This window comes from Phascolarctos cinereus, unplaced genomic scaffold (assembly GCF_003287225.1).
Source record: "Phascolarctos cinereus isolate Bilbo 61053 unplaced genomic scaffold, phaCin_HiC Scaffold_726;HRSCAF=1367, whole genome shotgun sequence".
Classification (NCBI taxonomy): Eukaryota; Metazoa; Chordata; class Mammalia; order Diprotodontia; family Phascolarctidae; genus Phascolarctos; species Phascolarctos cinereus.
The window spans coordinates 114,043,887-114,062,634 of NW_027556098.1; the positions used below are offsets into that span (position 1 = coordinate 114,043,887).

Consider the following 18,748-nt stretch of genomic DNA (forward strand, 5'->3'; position numbering starts at 1 on the left):
CTGGAAAGACCTGTATGGTCTGATGCTGAGTGAAGTGAGCAGAACCAAGAGAATGTTGTACACAAAAACAGCCACGTTGTGCGATGATTAATATTGATAAACTTAACCCTTCTCAACAATACAAGAACGTAAGACATCTCCAGAGGCCTTGTGATGGAAAATGCTATCCACATCCAAAGAAAGAACTATGGAAGTTGAATTGCTATCTTTTTGTTTTCTCTTCTGTTGAGTTTTGTTTCCTCTTTCTGATGGTTCCTCCTATTGGTTTTAATTTTTACTTACAACTTCATTAATGTGAAAATATGTTTAATAGGAATGTAAATATATAGCCTATATCAGATTGTGTGCCATCTTGGGGAGGGTGGTAGGGAGGAAGGGAGAGAAAATTTTAAACTCGAAAGCATATGGAAGTGATTGTTGATAAATCAAAATAAATTAATAAATAAAAAAGTAAATATATCATGTTATCTGGATACATGTATTTATGATATTAAATGTATTATATAGACACATTTATCAATATTATATATATATATATATATATATATATATATTTCATTCAACTCCCATTTGGAAGAGAATTTTGTTAACCTTGTGACAAAACTATTTTATCTATCAAAAATGTTGTTAATTTTTCTGTTCAAATGAGAGTTTTTTATGGTTTTCTTCGAAAATACAGTTTCTGGAATAAGCTAAGATTTTTATAACTCTAGACTGGGCATCAAAAGCAAGTCTCTTCTTTGTTAACAATTCTTTTCAAAATTCATTTCACAATTAATTTTTAAAAAAAGAAAAGAAAAAAGGGGCAGCTAAATGGTGCAGTGGATAGAGCACCAGCCCTGAAGTCAGGAGGACCTGAGTTCAAATCCGGCCTCGGACCAAACACTTGACACTTAGTAGCTGTGTGACCCTAGGCAGTCACTTAACCCCATTTGCCTAAAAATTAAAAAAAAAAATTCAGTTCACAGAAGTTTCCAGTTAACTTAATCAAAAGAGAAGTGGGGAGCTTGGATGAGTCCTCTCCAAAAATGATATAGTCAGGTTTCAAGAAACTTTCTTCTGTTAGGAAAAGGTAGTCATGGGGTTCACATAGAGAGTCACTTGAGATGATCATCTTTTTCAACTTCCGCCACATATGAGAAAGCAGGAACTGAGAGCAGGGAATGACCAGAACCTTGTCTCACTGGCAAAAGACAAGATTGGAGCCATATGACTTTGGGCAAATCACAGCAACCCTCTGGGAATTATCTCCCTTATCTGTAAAATAAGAAAATTGGATTAGATAGTCTTTCAGGACACTCTTACAGATCTAATAATCTAGGGAAAAGTTACCAAATTGAACTTGTGTTTACTGCTTTATGCCTTGCTCCCTATATGTTATCTTTTAATATTATAATTAATATTAAATAGTATTAAATAATGATAATACATAATTAATATTTTTAATAGAGTCTGCTAATCATGGTTAAGATTATTATGGTTACTCTTTTCATAAAGAATTCTGGTTTCTTTGCCATGACATTAGATGGAAACTATATTATTCTCATCTTAAACCATGTGCTTTCTCATGTGGATCATGTATCATACAACCACAGGATATGTGACTCAGGGCAAGTTATTTAATCTGTCTCAGATTCAGTTTCTTCATCCTTAAAATGGGATAATAAGAGTACCTACCTCACAGGACTGCTGTGAGTAGCTAATGGGGTGACATATGTAAAGTTCTTTGCAAACCTTAAAGTGCTATGTACTTTTAACTATTATAATTATAAACTCCTTACTTTGAGTTTAACCACTAGCCTTTTACCGATATAAAGCGGATGATAGGAAAATGGCCACACTGACTTTGTCTTTTTCTTTCCCTCAGGTATAATTTTCGAGGGTTTCGATGGTTACAAGCAATGATTTTTGCCATTGAGGAGATAAACAGTAGTCCTGCTCTTCTTCCCAACATGACTCTGGGATACAGGATATTTGATACCTGCAACACAGTTTCCAAAGCCCTAGAGGCCACACTGAGTTTTGTGGCCCAGAACAAGATTGATTCCTTGAACTTGGATGAATTCTGCAACTGCTCGAGCACATCCCCTCCACCATCGCTGTGGTTGGTGCGACTGGCTCTGGCATATCCACGGCTGTGGCAAACCTGCTGGGACTGTTCTATATACCTCAGGTACTGGGCCTTCTTGGGTAGCTCTGTTGGGAGAGGTTCATGCAAAGTCAGTGAAGACATACTTGCTAGGAACATTCCATCTGCATGTCTGATTTTGAGCCATTTGAGGACTTGGTTAGAGCCCTATATGATGGTAATTACGCCAAACTACAAAGTTATCTTCCAAATTAAACACGTTATTGTCATTAAATACCTGTGTGATTTGGGGCAAGTCATTTACTCTATTTGGGCATCAGTTTCTTCCTTAGTAAAATGAGGGATTAGATTAGAAGACCTATAAGGTTCTTTCCAGCTGTAAATTTATGATTCTATGATGATCCTACTTGGGTATGGCTTCACCCTTCATTATGCACCAACCTCAAGGGTCCAATGGTTCTGAAATTTCCTTGATGTGAATAGTCCTAATAGCAACGAATATAGTGCAGTCACGCATGCCCATCCCATAAGACTCTTATTTATATCCTCCAATATGTTTGCAAGTACAGAATGGCACAGTTATATATGTCCACAAATCTAGATCAGTTCAAATGATCTCAAGTGAACATGCCTTTTAGGCAACAATGAAAACAGAGTCTACCCAGAGAACAATTTGGCATTGCAATCACATGAAATTTACAACATAGTTAATCTAACACATATTTAATGATAATTATCATCCCCGTGCTGCTTCATGATGTCTAGTCATGAATGGTTATCGGTTCATGCAAATGATTAAAATGAGCATTACATTTAAATGGTCAAGCTAAACATTGGACAGGGCAGCAGAGAATGGCAGAGTGCTTTTGGCTTCCTGTGAGGACCCTTCATAATCCAGGGATGCACCTTCATTGGCTAGTAGACGGTGCCAACATCCCAGAAGTTCTATGAGCCCCTGGCTAATAGGTGCAGCCATCCGCAAGTGTTTATGAAGAATCAAATATCAGACCAGGCAGACTAGGCATCAGATTCCACCGAGGAAGTGTGTGGGGAGGTGAGGAATGCTGAAATAATGGCCAATTCCTCCCCCCAACAAGAAAAGTGGTTGAGGAAGGGTCCTGAAGAGACAAAAGATCACGTAATTTCTTTTGCTCTTCCTTCTTTTCCCATCATTGATAAGGAAAGATACTACATACAAAAACTTACCTCTATAATGACCAAAATTCTAGTAGTTAGAGAAATATTTGTGCATTGAGAAGTTAAATGACTTGCATAGAATCATATTGTCAGTAAGTGTCAGTGATAGGACTTGAACTCAGGTCTTCCTTACTTGGTGACATAAAAGCATAAAGGGGAGGATTCCCAGCTTTGGAAACTTATGAGGCAGTATGGCATGGTAGATAAAGCACTAGATTCAGAGTCAAGAAGATCTGAGTTCAAATCCCCCTTCATATACTTAGTAGCTATGTGGCCCTGGACAAGTCATCAACTCCCTTTTGCCTCGGTTTTCTCATCTGTAAAATGAGGAAGCTTGACTCAGTGGCCTCTAAGATCCCTCCTAGCTCAAACTCTCTGATCTTATGAGGCAGCATAATATCACACTTGATTTTTCTTATCCATTTTCTCACCTGCCCAGGGACAGCAGCTGTGGGGAACCCTTTGTAAACTTTAATGAGTCCAAATTTTCTACTTTTATGTTAGGAGTTTAACTGCCTACAGAAAATAGCCCTGAGTGTTCACATTGTGCTAAAATAGGTTATCTTCCTTTTCATCCTATCCACAAATTTAACTTCAAATCAAGATCATCACCCTGTAAACTAGATTGGTTGATAACTCAGTGAATTTTTGATTCATTTATCTAGTATCCTTTTTTAATTGTTGTTTGTTTGTTTGCCCCAGGTCAGCTATGCATCGTCCAGCAGGCTCCTGAGCAACAAAAACCAGTACAAGTCTTTCCTCCGGACCATCCCCAATGATGAGCACCAGGCCACTGCGATGGCAGACATCATCGAGTATTTCCGCTGGAACTGGGTGGGCACCATCGCTGCAGATGATGACTATGGCCGGCCAGGGATTGAGAAGTTCCGAGAGGAGGCAGAAGAGAGGGACATCTGCATTAACTTCAGTGAGCTTATCTCCCAGTACTCTGATGAGGATGAGATACAGCACGTGGTGGAGGTCATCCAGAATTCCACAGCCAAAGTGATTGTTGTCTTTTCTAGCGGCCCTGATCTGGAACCTCTCATCAAGGAGATTGTCCGTCGTAATATCACAGGCAGGATATGGTTGGCCAGTGAGGCTTGGGCCAGCTCCTCACTCATAGCCATGCCTGAGTTTTTCCATGTTATGGAGGCACGATTGGGTTTGCACTTAAGGGAGGGCAGATTCCAGGGTTCAGGGAGTTCCTTCAGAAGGTACATCCCAAGAAGTCAGTTCACAATGGTTTTGCCAAGGAGTTTTGGGAAGAAACATTTAACTGTCATCTCCAGGAAGGTTCTAAAGGGTCTCTATCTTTAGACTCCTTTCTGAAGAATCGGGAGGAAGGGGGCAGGAGCCGGCCTAACAACACGACCACCACCTTCCGTCCTCTGTGTACTGGGGATGAGAACATCACCAGTGTTGAGACACCATACATGGACTACACCCATTTGAGGATATCTTATAATGTATACCTGGCTGTCTACTCCATCGCCCACGCCCTACAGGACATATACACCTGCTCACCTGGGAAAGGACTCTTCACCAATGGCTCCTGTGCAGATATAAAAAAGGTTGAGGCTTGGCAGGTAAGAAGTCAGCATAAAATACAGTTCTGTGTGTCTAAGTCCAAATTTGTCTAGCCCAGAGAAGTAAGATCATGTGAACATTTCACAAAGGCAATTCCCATATGGGACCACTGACCAAACCTCATGTTTTCAGTCAAATTGTTTCTTCCTTAAGGTGTAAAGACATCTTAACAACCAGTTTCTATAAAACAATCGGCTACTACATAGTGTTAGTATATTAGCTAAAACCACTATATTTCATTGTGGAAGTTTTTAATGTATAGACATGGCCAGCGTCTAGCTTCCAAAAAGTTTTTTAGTGTCCTAGGACTGTGTCAGTGCCCACAAGGATGTTTTTTATAATACTTTAAACCAAGGGTTCTTAATTGGGTCATGGACTCCTTTGGTAATTTGGTAAAGCATATGGACCCCCTTTTCAGCACAATGTTTTTAAATGTGTGAAATACATAGAATTACAAGGAAATCAATTCTATCGAAATACAGTAATCAAAACATCTTTAAAAACAAGTTCATAGATCCCAGGTTAATTACCCTTGCCTTAAATAGAATTAAAGATATTAGGTTATTAGGTTGACTTTATTAGGATTGTATTAGGATATTTGATTGACTTTCAATCAACAAGTATTTATTCCAGTACCTCGATTATAATACGCTCTTTGAAAATATTTGAGGAATGAACAAATGAATGAAAGAATGAATGAATGAACATTTGCTATATTCCTAGCATTGTGCCACATACTATAGGTTATAGTATAAGACCTCATATTTATAAAATGATTACCAAAGAAACCAATAATATTGAAATACAATTATCAAAATATTTATAAAAAAAAAAAACAAATTCATGTACCCTGGGTTAAGTGATCTCTAATAATCTTAGAGGGCAGATAGGGGGCACAGTATACAGAGTGCCAGGCCTGGAGTAAAGATGACCTGAGTTCAAATCCAGCCTCAGAAACTTACTAGTTGTGTGACTGGGCAAGTCATTTAACCCTGTTTACCTCAATTTCCTCATCTGTAAAATGAGCTGGAGAAGGAAATAACAAATCCTTTACTATCTTTGCCAAGAAAATTCCAAATGGAGTGATAGAAAGTCGGACATGACTGAAACAATTAAACAACAACAATAAGAATGTTAGTTCTGTTATTCTCTGATAAGAGTGACATTAAGCAAGTCTGTCTAAAAAGTGTGTAGGTTGGAATAAAAGGAGATAAGGAGAGTGAGTTATTTGGAACAGAGAATGGACCTGATCCAGAGTGCAGTGGGAAGAAGTCCTCAATGTAGTGGCGGAGAAAGGTGGGTAAAGCAGTGGGCAGAGAAAACAACTCTGGAAGTTGCATTAACGATCAATTGAAGAGAGCTAGTGTCTAGGAAAAGGTTGTTGAGTGGCCCCTCTCTGCTGGCCAGACAATGAAATTTGGTCTTCCTTTGCCCACAACTGAAATGTGCTTCCTCTTCCCCAGTCTTTATCCATAATCTGCTTCAAATGCCCTCTTTCCTGATTACCCATATCCTCTCTAATCACCCCCCCCCCCCGCTTGGCATCCCTTTCAGTACTCATGTATTTAACTTATACAACAGTAGAATTTCAATTAGCTGGAATGTTCTGGTTAAAAGATGATTAACCTTTTTGCTTTAACTTCTGTTGCTCACATTTTTTTCTCTAACATACATTAGTTTACTTTGCTGCCTTACTAGTAATACAGTCCAGGCATCGCTCTACATTTTGAAGGTCTAACTTAAAGAAACATTCACACATAAAATTGGCCACTTGTATATTGTCTCCCGTGGGTTTCTCTCTATGTAGATCTTTCTCTTCCTTTTTGCCTCTTATGTTATATTTAGCAACCAAGCTGTCCCGGGATGATAGTTCCACCTGGTAGCTAGCGCAGGGGATTATTTCATTCAAGAAAACCCTTCCTCTTTTCCCCAGCAGGATTTTGCATACTCTGCTCCCTCTGCTAGCCTAATGAAAACGTGCAGTAACCAGCCAGAACAGGCAACAAGACCCAGAGCTAAGTGAGAGAGAATTTCTGGGGAGATGCTTTTAGCATTGGGCATGTGAGGGAATGGAGGTGCACTTAGGATCAGCAGAAAAGGAAGAGATAATTGATACTGGGTCAAAGAATTGACACTGTCCTTTCCTTTCTATACATTGTAGGCACAGGATTGGAGTTGAAGAAATAGGTAGGAGAGTCAGGGTGGGAATTATTCATAACTTTACTTTTTACTTTCTATGCAGAATGATACACTGGAAAGAGTACCGGTCCTGATGGGTTCAAATTCCACCTCAAACCTTTACTGTCTGTGTGACTTTGGATAAGTTACTTTATTTCCCAATGCCTCCCTTTGCTCATCTGTAAAATAAAGGGGCAGCTAGGTGTCACAGTGGGTAGAGTATCAGGCCTGAAATCAGGAAGACTCATCTTCCTGAGTCCAAATCCAGCTTCAAATGCAGGGCAACCCTGGGCTAGTCACTTAATCTTGTTTGCCTCAGTTTCCTCATCTGTAAAATGAGCTGGAGAAGGAAATGGCAAACCACTCCAGTCTCTTTGCCAAGAAAATGCCAAATGGGGCCACAAAGAGGCAGACACAACTGAAAAACAACTAAACAAAATAAAGAAGCTGGACAGGGTGGCCTCTGAGGTCCTTTAGGTTCATGGGCCTGTAATCCTATGATTTTATCCATCTGAGGGCTTTCTTTCCCTCTTTTGGGAAAAAAGATGCAGGCTCTCTAATAGTAACATTGTTCTTTTCCTCAAGTCAATAAGCATTTATTAAGTGCTCACTGTGTGTCTGGCACTGTGCTAAGTACCAAAGGAAAACAGTTTATGTGAACAGGAGTTCTTGGACAGGTATGAGGGACCTCAGCCTGTAAACCTCATTCAGTCCTCAGTTTTGTTTCATCTTGTTAACCTAACGGAAGAAAGAAACCCAGTGGAGGCAGAGAAAATGCAGGGAGTACTGTGTTTTACAGGCAAAGGAGGCTATGCCTTTCTTCTGCCACCACTAGTGAGAGCAGCTGGGCCTGTTTCTGTGGTACTGCCAGGACTGCTGGAGCCAGGGATTGGTGCATCTTTAGACAAAGCTGGCCAATGCAATCCTTTGACTTGCAGAAAGGGCTCATTATGCAGGAGAGTTCATAGGGTCATAGATTTAGAGCCGGAAAGGGCCTTAGAGACCATCTTCCCCACTTTACAGATGAGGAAACTGAGGCCCAGACAGATTAAATGAGAGTAGGCATCAAGTAGTGGCAAGAGGCCCCAGCTGTGTTTTTTGTGTGTCGCTAGATGTTCACCAGCTTGCCTCCCAGGGAATTCTAGCTAGGGGAGGTCTGTGATGCCTAGTCAGTGAGGCATTACGGTGTGTCCCCTGTGTCTATGTACGCTAAGGGAAGGGGACTCTGATGAAAAACCTGCCCCATATCAGCAGAAGCATAACCCTTGACCACACTTTCCGACTCACTACCCTACCCCGATGGCCTGGCAATGCCAAAGGTCCGAAAACCCTTGTGGTCAGAGGTCAGGGATCGTTGACATATTGATAGGACATAAGCTCCTTATTTCATTTTGTGTTTGTATTTTCAGAAACTGCCTGGCACTTAGAAGGTACTTAATGAGTTTTTGATTGATTGGAGCAAGTACCAAGAGATGCTTCTGATTTATGATTATTGTTATGAACAAAACCTAGTTTGAAATCTTTGGGAGCAATACCACAAAAGCCCAGAAGATAGAAATGTTACTTCGTGGCTCTGTGTCTATGTGTATCCGTGCATCTCTTTTTTCCTTTGTCTGTATGTCTTTGTTTCTGCATATAGACATAAGTCTAGTTATATTGTCTCTGTTGGACTTTTTTTAAAATCAAAGTTGTATCGATGCCTTTTATTTTTTCATTTAGTTTATTTCTAAATTAACCTCCTCACTCTGCCTCCTCCAAACATCCACCAAGTGAACCTTCCCTTGTAACTAAAACAAAACAAAATAACCAAGGCATCTGTCATCTGACAGTCTGTGTGAAAAGCTTTACCCAGTGCCTCACCTCTACCAAGAGAGGGGAGTGGCCTATTTTCTCATCTCTTCTGCAAATTTAAGATTAGTCAGTTAAAATCACATAGCACTTAATGTTCTTTTTATTTACATAATTTTGGTTGTGAATCTTGTTTTCCTGATTCTGCTTATATTACTCTGTTATCAGTTCAGGTAGTTCTTCCTATTTCTTCAAATTTCTTATATTATTTATCATTTTTATGGCACAACAATATTTCATTCCCTTGATATGCCAAAATTTGTCCAGCCACTTCCTAATTAGCATATACCTACTTTATTTCCAATTTTTTGCTGCCACAAAGAGTGCTACTATGAATATTTTGTTACATATGGGACTTCCTCTCTTATCTCTTTGGGAATCTTAGGGTCAAAGGGTATGAACATGTTGATGTACTTCTCTGGCTAGCAGCTGTTAAGCTTTGAAATGTAGGGAAAAGGCTGGCGATTAAGCCTGGTAGGTAGGTGTGATTCTAACTACTCTGAGTGGGGAACTGGCCTAATGCTTGGTCTTACACACAGGGTGATGGTACTAGGAATTCTGAACCCCACCAGGTGTCCAAGGCTGGCCAGGTACAGGCTAGAACAGAGGCCTAGACTGACTCTTCAATAAAGAAGTCGGGAAAGAAGGGGCAGGCCAGTTTAGAGGGAACATAGGTGGGAATCAGCCTCAGGTAGATAATGAAACAAACAGGTGTGAGGTCAACAAGCCTTTTCAGGACTTGAGAAACCACGGAGGGCTGTGAATCTAGTGCTGATCTGAGGTCGAAGTAGATAACTGGGACCTCTCCTCAAAAGGTGAACTGAGGTAACAGAAAGTGAGGCAGGGGACTTTGCATAGCCCTCCCTCACTCAGATCCAATTCACTTGCATGTCATGGCATCACCTCCATGATGTCATGGTCCTCTTCCAGAAGGAAGGACAAACAACAACCCTTAACATCAAGCCTGGATGGTGGCCAATCTCAGTCATAAGGGAGTCAGGCCATCCACAGGGGCTGACTGGATCATAGATTTGCCTTTTTCAGCCTATGAGTCCTTCAAATCTGACCTGGCAGGCAGTGCTATATGTTTCTGTTTGGGGTTGAACCCAGATAGGAAAAATCTCCCCTGAGTTCGAGTGTTGGGACAATTGAACATCCAGACAGGACTTTGGACGTGAAGGAAAATAAATGGTTTGCCCCGGGTCCTGATCAGCTCCTCTCCTTCTCTCTTCCAATAGCCTAAAACAAGACGAAGAATATTTTAATTATTTGTTGTATTTATCGAGTAGAATTTTGTTCCAATCCCTAATTTTAAAAAGCCAAGTCAACAAGCATTTATTCAATGTTGGCTGTGTGCCAGGCCCTCACAAATGAGTGGAATGTTCTCTATTTCTAGAAAGGGAAAAGAGGGAACTAATTTAAATTACTTTTTACTAATATGTCCTTTAACTAATTACTTCCTGTAGGTCAATGGCCTGGGGGAAGGGAGGGAGTCTATTTTTAGTGCTGGAGTAATTTTAATTTCCACCTCCATAATTACTTTCCCAAATTACAGGTAAAATACCTAGGAGGAAGCAAAGGCTCCTGAGAGCTCACCCTGAATATTTAAAGTCAGAAAATTACCTTAGAGGTATCACAGTCATCCAAAGAGTTGAAGAGCTTCCTAAATAATCCCTCTAGCACACCTCCTTCACTGTACACAAAAAGAAAATTAGCCTTTTGGGTAATGTTTAGGGCTATGTTAAATTTGAAATACATGTTTAAAAAAACCACTTTGTAGCAGCAGATCACAGGTTTTTATACAACTATCTTTTCCGTTCTTTGTATATGGAAATGTTCATGTTGATGATGTTCATAATAGGAATCAGGCTTGGAACATGGTTTTATTGACATAGGGACTTCTAGTAAGGAAACTCCCTCTTACTAATGCAAATCAACACCTTCTCTGCAACCTATAGGGAGTTGCCTCCCTATTTACTGATAGGTAAAGTAATTTGCCCAGGGTCACATAGCAAGTATGTGTCAGAGATGGGATCTGAACTCAGGTTTTCTTTTGAGGCCAGTTCATAATAGAAAAAAAAAAGTTTTTTTTTTTAAAAAGTGTTTCAAGGACATATTCTTCATCATTTATAGAAACTTGAGTGCCATGGATCCCTTTGGCAATGTGGTGAAGCCTCTGTACCCCTTTTCAGAATGATGTTTTTAAATGCATAAAATTAAATAATGCATAGTTACATAATAATGACATAATTAAAATGCATAATATTAAAAGGAAACGAATTCTATTGAAATATAGTTATCAAAATATTTTTTCGAACAAGTTCATGGACTTCACGTTAAGAATTCCTGCTCTAGTCATGTGACACAGCTACATGTCAGCCTCAGCCGAACTTTATGTAGAGAAATAGGGAGGGCAAGCCCATCTAGCAAGTCTCAAAGAGGGGAGGAAAAGAAAGAGGCATTTTATATCTGCAAGGATGTATTTCTTACTAGGTTATAGGCCTATATGACTATGAAACTACATTTATCTCTGTATGAAGCATGTCTACAGGTCTCTACCTTACTTCATTTGTAAAATATCACTCTTGCCCAGCCCAAGTTCCACCTAATTCACCTGTTAAAGCAGAATGTAAAACATAGACTCAGAGAACCAAACAACTAGAATGGGCCTTTGAGGTCATCTAATCCAACCCCTTCATTCTACAGAGTTGCAAACTAAAGTTGACAGGTATGAAGTGACTTGCCCAAGGTGAGTAGAAGAACTGGTACTCAGAGCTGCCTCTACTCCCAACACAGAACTATTTTCACTAATTCTTCCTATTTATTATGGCTTGTAGCTGGTGACTATGGTAAATATTCTTTGCACAAAATTTCAATGAACTCCTAGGAGTCCTAGGTTATGTAGTTTTCTAAGAGAGTAACCGTTATTTGACTTTTCTTGGGATCTAAATGTTTGCAGAATCCTAATTAGCCATCAGTGTAAAATTGGGCTCTGTGTGTGTGTGTGTGTGTGTGTGTGTGTGTGTTTTAAGTGATCAACTAGGAAGACATGTTTCTTACTAAAGAAATTAATGACCAGCTTTATCTGCACCATAACTTTATTTCCTGTACAAAGTATGTTACCAGGTCAAGTGTACATGGGCAGGAGAGGAATTTGTTTGTTTTACAATTTAATAACTGCCCAAGTCAAAGGGCAGCTAGGTGGCACAGTGGATAGAGCACTGGGCCTGGGGTCAGAAAGACTCATCTTCCCGAGTTCAAATCCAGCCTCAGACACTTACTAGCTGTGTGACCCTGGGCAAGTCACTTAATTCTGCTTCAGCTTCCTCATCTGTAAAATGAGCTGCAGAAGGAAATGGCAAACCACTCCAGTATGTTTGCCAAGAAAACCCCAAATGGGGTCACCAAAAGTCAGACACGACTGAATAACAATGAATAGGAAGGAGTTGAGGGAAATTATCAGTAAGTGGGTGGGGAAGAAAGAAGCTGGGTGACAGTAGAACACTAAGTGGCTGTCAGGGGGAAGAGAGCCAGCAGTCAGAGAAGTGAACACAAAGTCTCCAGAAATACAGTAGTTGGGGGCAGCTAGATGGCACAGTGGTTGGAGTACTGGCCCTGAAGTCAGGAGGACCTGGGCTCAGATCTGGCCTCAGACATACAACACTCACTAGCTGTCACTTAACCCCAATTGCCTCACCAAAAAAAAGAAAGAAAGAAATACAGCAATTACTCAGATTGTGATAATTTGGCAGTGATAGGATAATTTATCCAAACTGAAGTTCCTCTCTCTATTATATACAAATGTAATTATGATTAACTAATTATATAATTACATAAGATTATATAGGTAAATAAGTTAATAGCCTAAATAGGGCTGTAGTGAGGATGTTTAAACTACTTAGGAGAATTAACATTCATTTGCATGTAAACAGTTAAATATTTCAATGATATTGTATATCATTCTTATTACTTATTAGGGTACATGCCCCTATGGCCAGGGTGTGCTGGAACGAGCTCCAAGTTTTCAGGGTAAACATTTACACCCCAGAAATTAACAAATGCTATAAATCAGGGCTTGATTTATTGTTTTATTGATTGTCTAGACTTAAGAAAGTGATGGAAAGAAGGTTAATGAATATTAAATTGAAAATCATTTTTTCTGAGAGTCAGTTATTAAACATTTACCAGCCTATGACCTTTCATAAAGCAATTTCTTGTATGCTAGTTGAAGAGATTGTAGCTATCCTAGGAAATAATTTTAAAAGCATTCCATTTCATATTTTTCACTAATTCAGGAGGCCACCCCTCCCCAGTTACTCTAAATTATCAAGGTTTGATTTTGGGTTTTTTCTCATACCTATGAAAATGCTGCCCCCAGCAAGTCTGGGTGTTCTCCACTCTAGATATCTAATTTTTCATTTGAAATTTCCAATTCTTCATCTGAAGGTTGTTTGCTTCAGGTCCTCTGGTGTATTTTTGTCATTAGTCATAGCTGAAAGGTTTGTTGTTTTTTTGGACTCATCCTCTGTCCTCAGTTCCTGTGCCCCAATGTTCTGTTAGACAAGATTCTTCCAGATGCTTCTTATACGGTGGTGTCCTTTGGTGCTCATTGCCTTAGTTTCTCCAAGGAACAGAGAGAGACCTTTCCAATCAGTCAAAAAGGTTCTCTTCTATTATCTCTGGCTGACTGCCTCATTAGAGTGACTAATATGGGAGGAATGAGTTTTTTTTTTATTAGTTCTTGTAGAAAGGAATTGAAGGTACAATGATATCTTCATTAGTTGGCAGGGTCAGAGAATAGGATGTGCTAGTTAACTGAATTTTCTGGTTAACTGTGAATTTAATTTATACCTATAGGGCTGTGAAAAAAAATGAATTAGCAAGCAGAATCAGTCTTTAGCCACAATTTCTGAAATGCCATCAAAATGGGAATGTTTCCCCAGGGAAACTTCTTTTTCTAGAACAAGAAACTAGGGTTGGTTTACTTTTTCTCACTTAAAAATGAAGAGAAGACAGCATTCCATAAATGTCGCAACTCAGAACCCCAAGAGGGGCATTTTTAGTATTTATGTAATAAATTCAGTTAACATTTGCCCATTCTTTTTCACCTGGAAGGTTGTATTTTGTTTTCTCAGAAAACAACAAAATCAGCAAATAAATTGTATTTATTTCTGAGCGGGCTTTTGCAAACAGTCAATTTGCATTTATATAAGTAACTCTAGGTCAAGGAAAGATGTGTTTTCCATGATCTCATGATAAAACTTTTTATGATTTTGCTGTTATTGTTTTGTGGTTCCAGCATTTCTTTTTTTTTTCTTTTTTTTTCTTTTATTGTTTAGGCTGCGACCAGGTATGAAATTCAAAGCTTTATGACCCTTGATGATAGTAATTAACATAAGTAGAGTTCTTCAGGTGAGTTCTAAACCACAGAATTATAGAATATCTGAGGAGGCAGGGATCTTTAAGTTCATCTAGTCCAACCTTCTGATTTTACAGATGTAAAAATTGAGGCCCAGAGAAGTTAACGATGAATTAGTGACGAACAGGTCTGCGAATCCCAATTTGGCCTTCTTGCAACTACACAGAAGTAGTTTTTTTCCCCTCTGTTTTCTGAAGAGTTCAGAAAATTAATTTTTAAGTATAGAACTTAGGCCTTCCATCTTGCTTTAGGTCTTTTTTTTTAAGTTGACTGCATGAAGTTTCTGGTTAATTATGGATTTAGTGTAGTTCTGCTTTCCTCGTATTTGTAGGAAGCCAGAAATGTCTTCTGCTTTCTCAGGAGCTTATTGGAATCTCCTTGAAATCTGCTTGGAATAACTTGATCTTTTCCAAACATGTTTTTAGTGATGTCTGTTTGAATCTTTCAGGTCCTCATAGATTTCCCACATCCTATCCTTACAGAAATACTCACTGGTAATGTAGCCCCTTGTGTATATGTAGTCACCATCTAAGGAACCAAGTTTTCTTTCTGGTTAACCAAGTTGGCCTTTTTGTTCATAGCAGTGCATTGGGCTGACTCAGTAGAGTTAGAAGGGAATTAGAGACTACCTCCCTCATTTTACAAATGAGGAAACTGAGGCCCAGGGAGAAGTGACTGGGATAGGGTCACATAGGAGATGAGTAGCAAAACCCAGATGCAAATCCAGGTCCCCTGACTCCAAATTCAGGATTCTTTCCCTGGTGCCATACTATCTTCACAGAAAATAGTCCACATGATTCCCAGGTCTCTTTTGTGGGTGGTAACCTAGAGCACTGGGCCTGAAGTCACCTCACACACTTACCAGCTGTGTGACCCTGGGTAAATCATTAATTACTGTCTGCCTCAGCTTCCTCAAATGTAAAATGGGGATAATAATAGCACCTACCTCCCAGAGTTGTTGCAAGGATTAAATTTGATAATATTTGTAAAGCACTTAGCACTTTCCCTTGCACGTAATAGGTACTTAATAAATGCTTGTTTCTTTTCTTCCTTCATAACTAATGACCCATAACTCTTTATTGCATATGTATAATTTGAGTTTTATATTTATTATTTGTCTTTAAACATGTCTGTCATTTCTCTACCCACACATACAAACCTGTAAGGTCATCTGTTTCTGTTGGTTTAGCTCTTCCCTATCTAAAGGAGTTCAGGGCCCTTCATAGACTTGAAGATTTCACTGTGTGGATCATTTATAAAGATGTATAAACAAAACCCTGTTCTGTATGATTCCCTGAGGATCCCTACTCTTAAACTCAATAAGCGTTTATTAAGTACCGACTATGTGCTAGACACTGAGCAAAAACGAAACATTTCCTGCCCTCAGGGAGCTTATATTCTACTGGGGAAGGGACAAATAAGTCAAGTATATATATGCATATGTAATTATATATTAGTTAATATTATATTAATATATTAGATATATTACATATTATTAAATACACATAAAGTGAGTACAATATAACGAAGGTGGGAAGTCAAATGTAGAAGGTGGCACTTAGTTGGAAAAAATAGATTGGAGTCAGACTATGAAGGGCTTTAAAGGACAAAACTTGTCTTTTATCCTAGAGGAAGTATGGAATCAGTGATGCTTTTTGAGCAGGGACGTGGTCAGACTAATGCAAATTGGAATAATACCATTTTGCTAGTTGTGTGGATAATGGAAATAAACAAGGTCACCTATTTAAGAAAAGAAAACAAGAGCACATTCCAGGCACAGGCTTGCCTAGAGGAGACATATCCTCATGGCTGCATGGTGTTGGGTGGGAGATAGGGCAATTGATGCATTCAGAATAGTTTTCAGACTTTGAAGCTAGAAAGGAAGGGGAAAAGGCAGAAGGGTGTGTCTCTTCTCTTGTATGTAAAGTGATTTCCAGCTCAGCAGCCAATTGAAGGGATCCAGTTAGGAGCTCTGCATCATGTCCTGTTGTGATCCCCTAAGTCATTCATGCCTGGAAATAGAATCATCCCAAGCTTCCATGTGGTCTCCAAGAATAGTGACTGAGTAGGTTCCAAGGGGGGAGAGAGAATGGAAAGAAGATCATCTTCTACACAAAGACTGGATAAAAAGTGATATCTGTCTTCATGAAGTTTATAATCTAGAAGGGAGATATGACATGTACACTGATAACTCTAAAAGAATACACAACAAATGAATGAAAGATTCCATATGAGTTGCCATATGAGCTTCTGAAAGATAGGTCATTTGAAGTAGGCCTTTCTGGTTTTCTAAGTCTAACTTTTCTTTCCACAAGCTGTCTCTGCTCTAGAAAAACCTCCCTCTCCTACCTGATCCTTTTCTTGACTCGTCTAAGCCTAGATTTCTCTATGCTAGAAATTTACATCTTCCATGTAGTCTTGCAAAATGGTACTTTTCTGCCTGTGGTATCAGATTTGGGAAGCCAATTAGATGTGATCAAGAAAGACCCCAATAAAACATCTGGCATTCTTCAGCCTCCGTGAGCTTCCATGGTACATGAAGTGACAATGGACTCCGGGGGAGTTCTACCCTTTAGGGAGAAGTATCTCAAAAAACCATCACAGACTTTCTTTTCCTGCTGTCATGTCCCGGATATCATTTTTTCATAAGACCCTGGCCATACATTCCTGGATGAATTCTTTCTCACTCTTCCCTTTCCCATTTTTTGAGGCACCAACTGATGCCCTAGTTTGGCAGTTGGGCATTTCCCTGATGTCCTGCTCTTGTTCCAAACTTCAACTCTATGTCCCTACCATTAGCTAACTCCAGTGAAATCAGATAATATTCCCTTAAGTGAGTTAAAACATGACAAATAAATGCCTACGACTTTGTATTGAGCAGTTGGTCTAATTCTTCAAAGGAATCTTTTAAGTCTGCAAACCACTACACTGGACTGGGACTGACTATAGTCAAGGTTTTCTGAAAGTCGGTGGGTGTATTATATCCACCCGTGTATCCACCTCTTTATTTACAAGCCTATTTTCACCATCAAAGAACTCCAATAAATTAGTCAGGCATGGTTTCTCCTTATAGAAAACATGTTGCTTGTGAGATCCCCACTGGAGCCCTTCTTTTCTTCAGGGGTCACATTCACAATCTGCCACTCCTCTTTCAGCCTCTGTAATAAGAACTCACGTATTTTGGCTAATGGCACTCCAGTTTCATCCTTGAGTGCCCTTTAAAGCTTTCAACTGGATGCTATCCAATGCTGGTAATATATCTACATTTATTTTTTGTCATTTTGCCCCAGAGCATCTTTAGTGTTGACTACTACTTGACCTAGAGTCTCCAGCTTGTCCATTTCTGGGATTGGTTGGAACGGAGATGCTCTCTAATTGCCTTCTAGGTAAAGACTGAGAATTAGAGAAATGAGGAGAGGATTTAGTCTACAAGGAGGGCATTTATCTGTTTGAGGACATCACAAAGTACCCTCGACCCTTTGAAATCCCCCTTGTGATGGATGTATTTAAAGAACCTTTAAATTTTTTTTTTCAAAAAAAACCTGATCCTTTGTGAGAAATGCTGCAAAGTGTTTTGGGACCTAACTACTGGTCAAACTTTACTTGCCTTTTTTATTTCCACAAGCTAGCATTTATCTAGTGCTTTAATGTTTGCTGAGCTCTTTACCTCATGACTCTATGAGGTGGATCCTATTATTATTCCCACTTTATAGATGAGGAAACTGAGACAGGGAAAGGTTAAGTGATTTGCCTAGGGTCACACAGCTAATAAGTATCTAGGGCTAGATTTGAACTCAAGTCTTCTTGACTCTAAGTACAGCACTCTATCCACTTCACCTTACTGCCTGCTTCATTGGTTTTTCTATTCTCACATGGACTCTTTTTGCAGTTTTTTTTTTGAAGCATTTCTCCTCCATTACACTGAACTCCTTAAGAACAGGGACTGATCTTTTTGAGTCTTTGTATACTCAGAGCTTAGCACAGTGCCTGGCACACAATAGGTGCTTAATAAATTCGAATTGACTAGTCAACTGGATGCTGTCATTTCATCTGCAGGAGTGTGCGTGTGTGTGTGTGTGTGTGTGTGTGTGTGTGTGTGTGTGTCCAATAAGGTCTTTTTAAATAGTCATCCAACTCCTTGACTTTTTAAGATGTACCTTTCTGCTTATTCCTAAATAATGCCTCACTTTACCATGGTTTTTTTTCTAATATTGAATAATTTTAATAGATTCTTTGGGTTTCCTTTCTCTCACAAAATGCTGAAACAGTGTTATTCATGTAATATGACTGTCTCAGTGGGGTTCATAGGGAGGCAAGAATAAGTACCTCTAGTGTACTTTGATTCTTTCCAGGAAGGGAAGCAGGAGGTTGGGGCCAGAGGCTGACCAATCTGCTGTCCTCAGAGAGAGGGAATACTGAACCAGAAT

At 39.4% G+C, this 18,748-nt stretch overlaps 1 protein-coding gene across 1 annotated transcript in view; it reads left to right on the forward strand.

Moving 5' to 3' along the window:
* The window catches only part of CASR (calcium sensing receptor), a 79,942-nt gene that overhangs the window by 12,100 nt on the left and 49,094 nt on the right, over positions 1-18,748 (forward strand). The window contains 4 exon segments of the mRNA XM_020985933.2: positions 1,868-2,073; positions 2,076-2,173; positions 3,989-4,433; positions 4,436-4,875. Of these exon segments, the coding sequence (XP_020841592.1) occupies positions 1,868-2,073; positions 2,076-2,173; positions 3,989-4,433; positions 4,436-4,875 (1,189 nt within the window).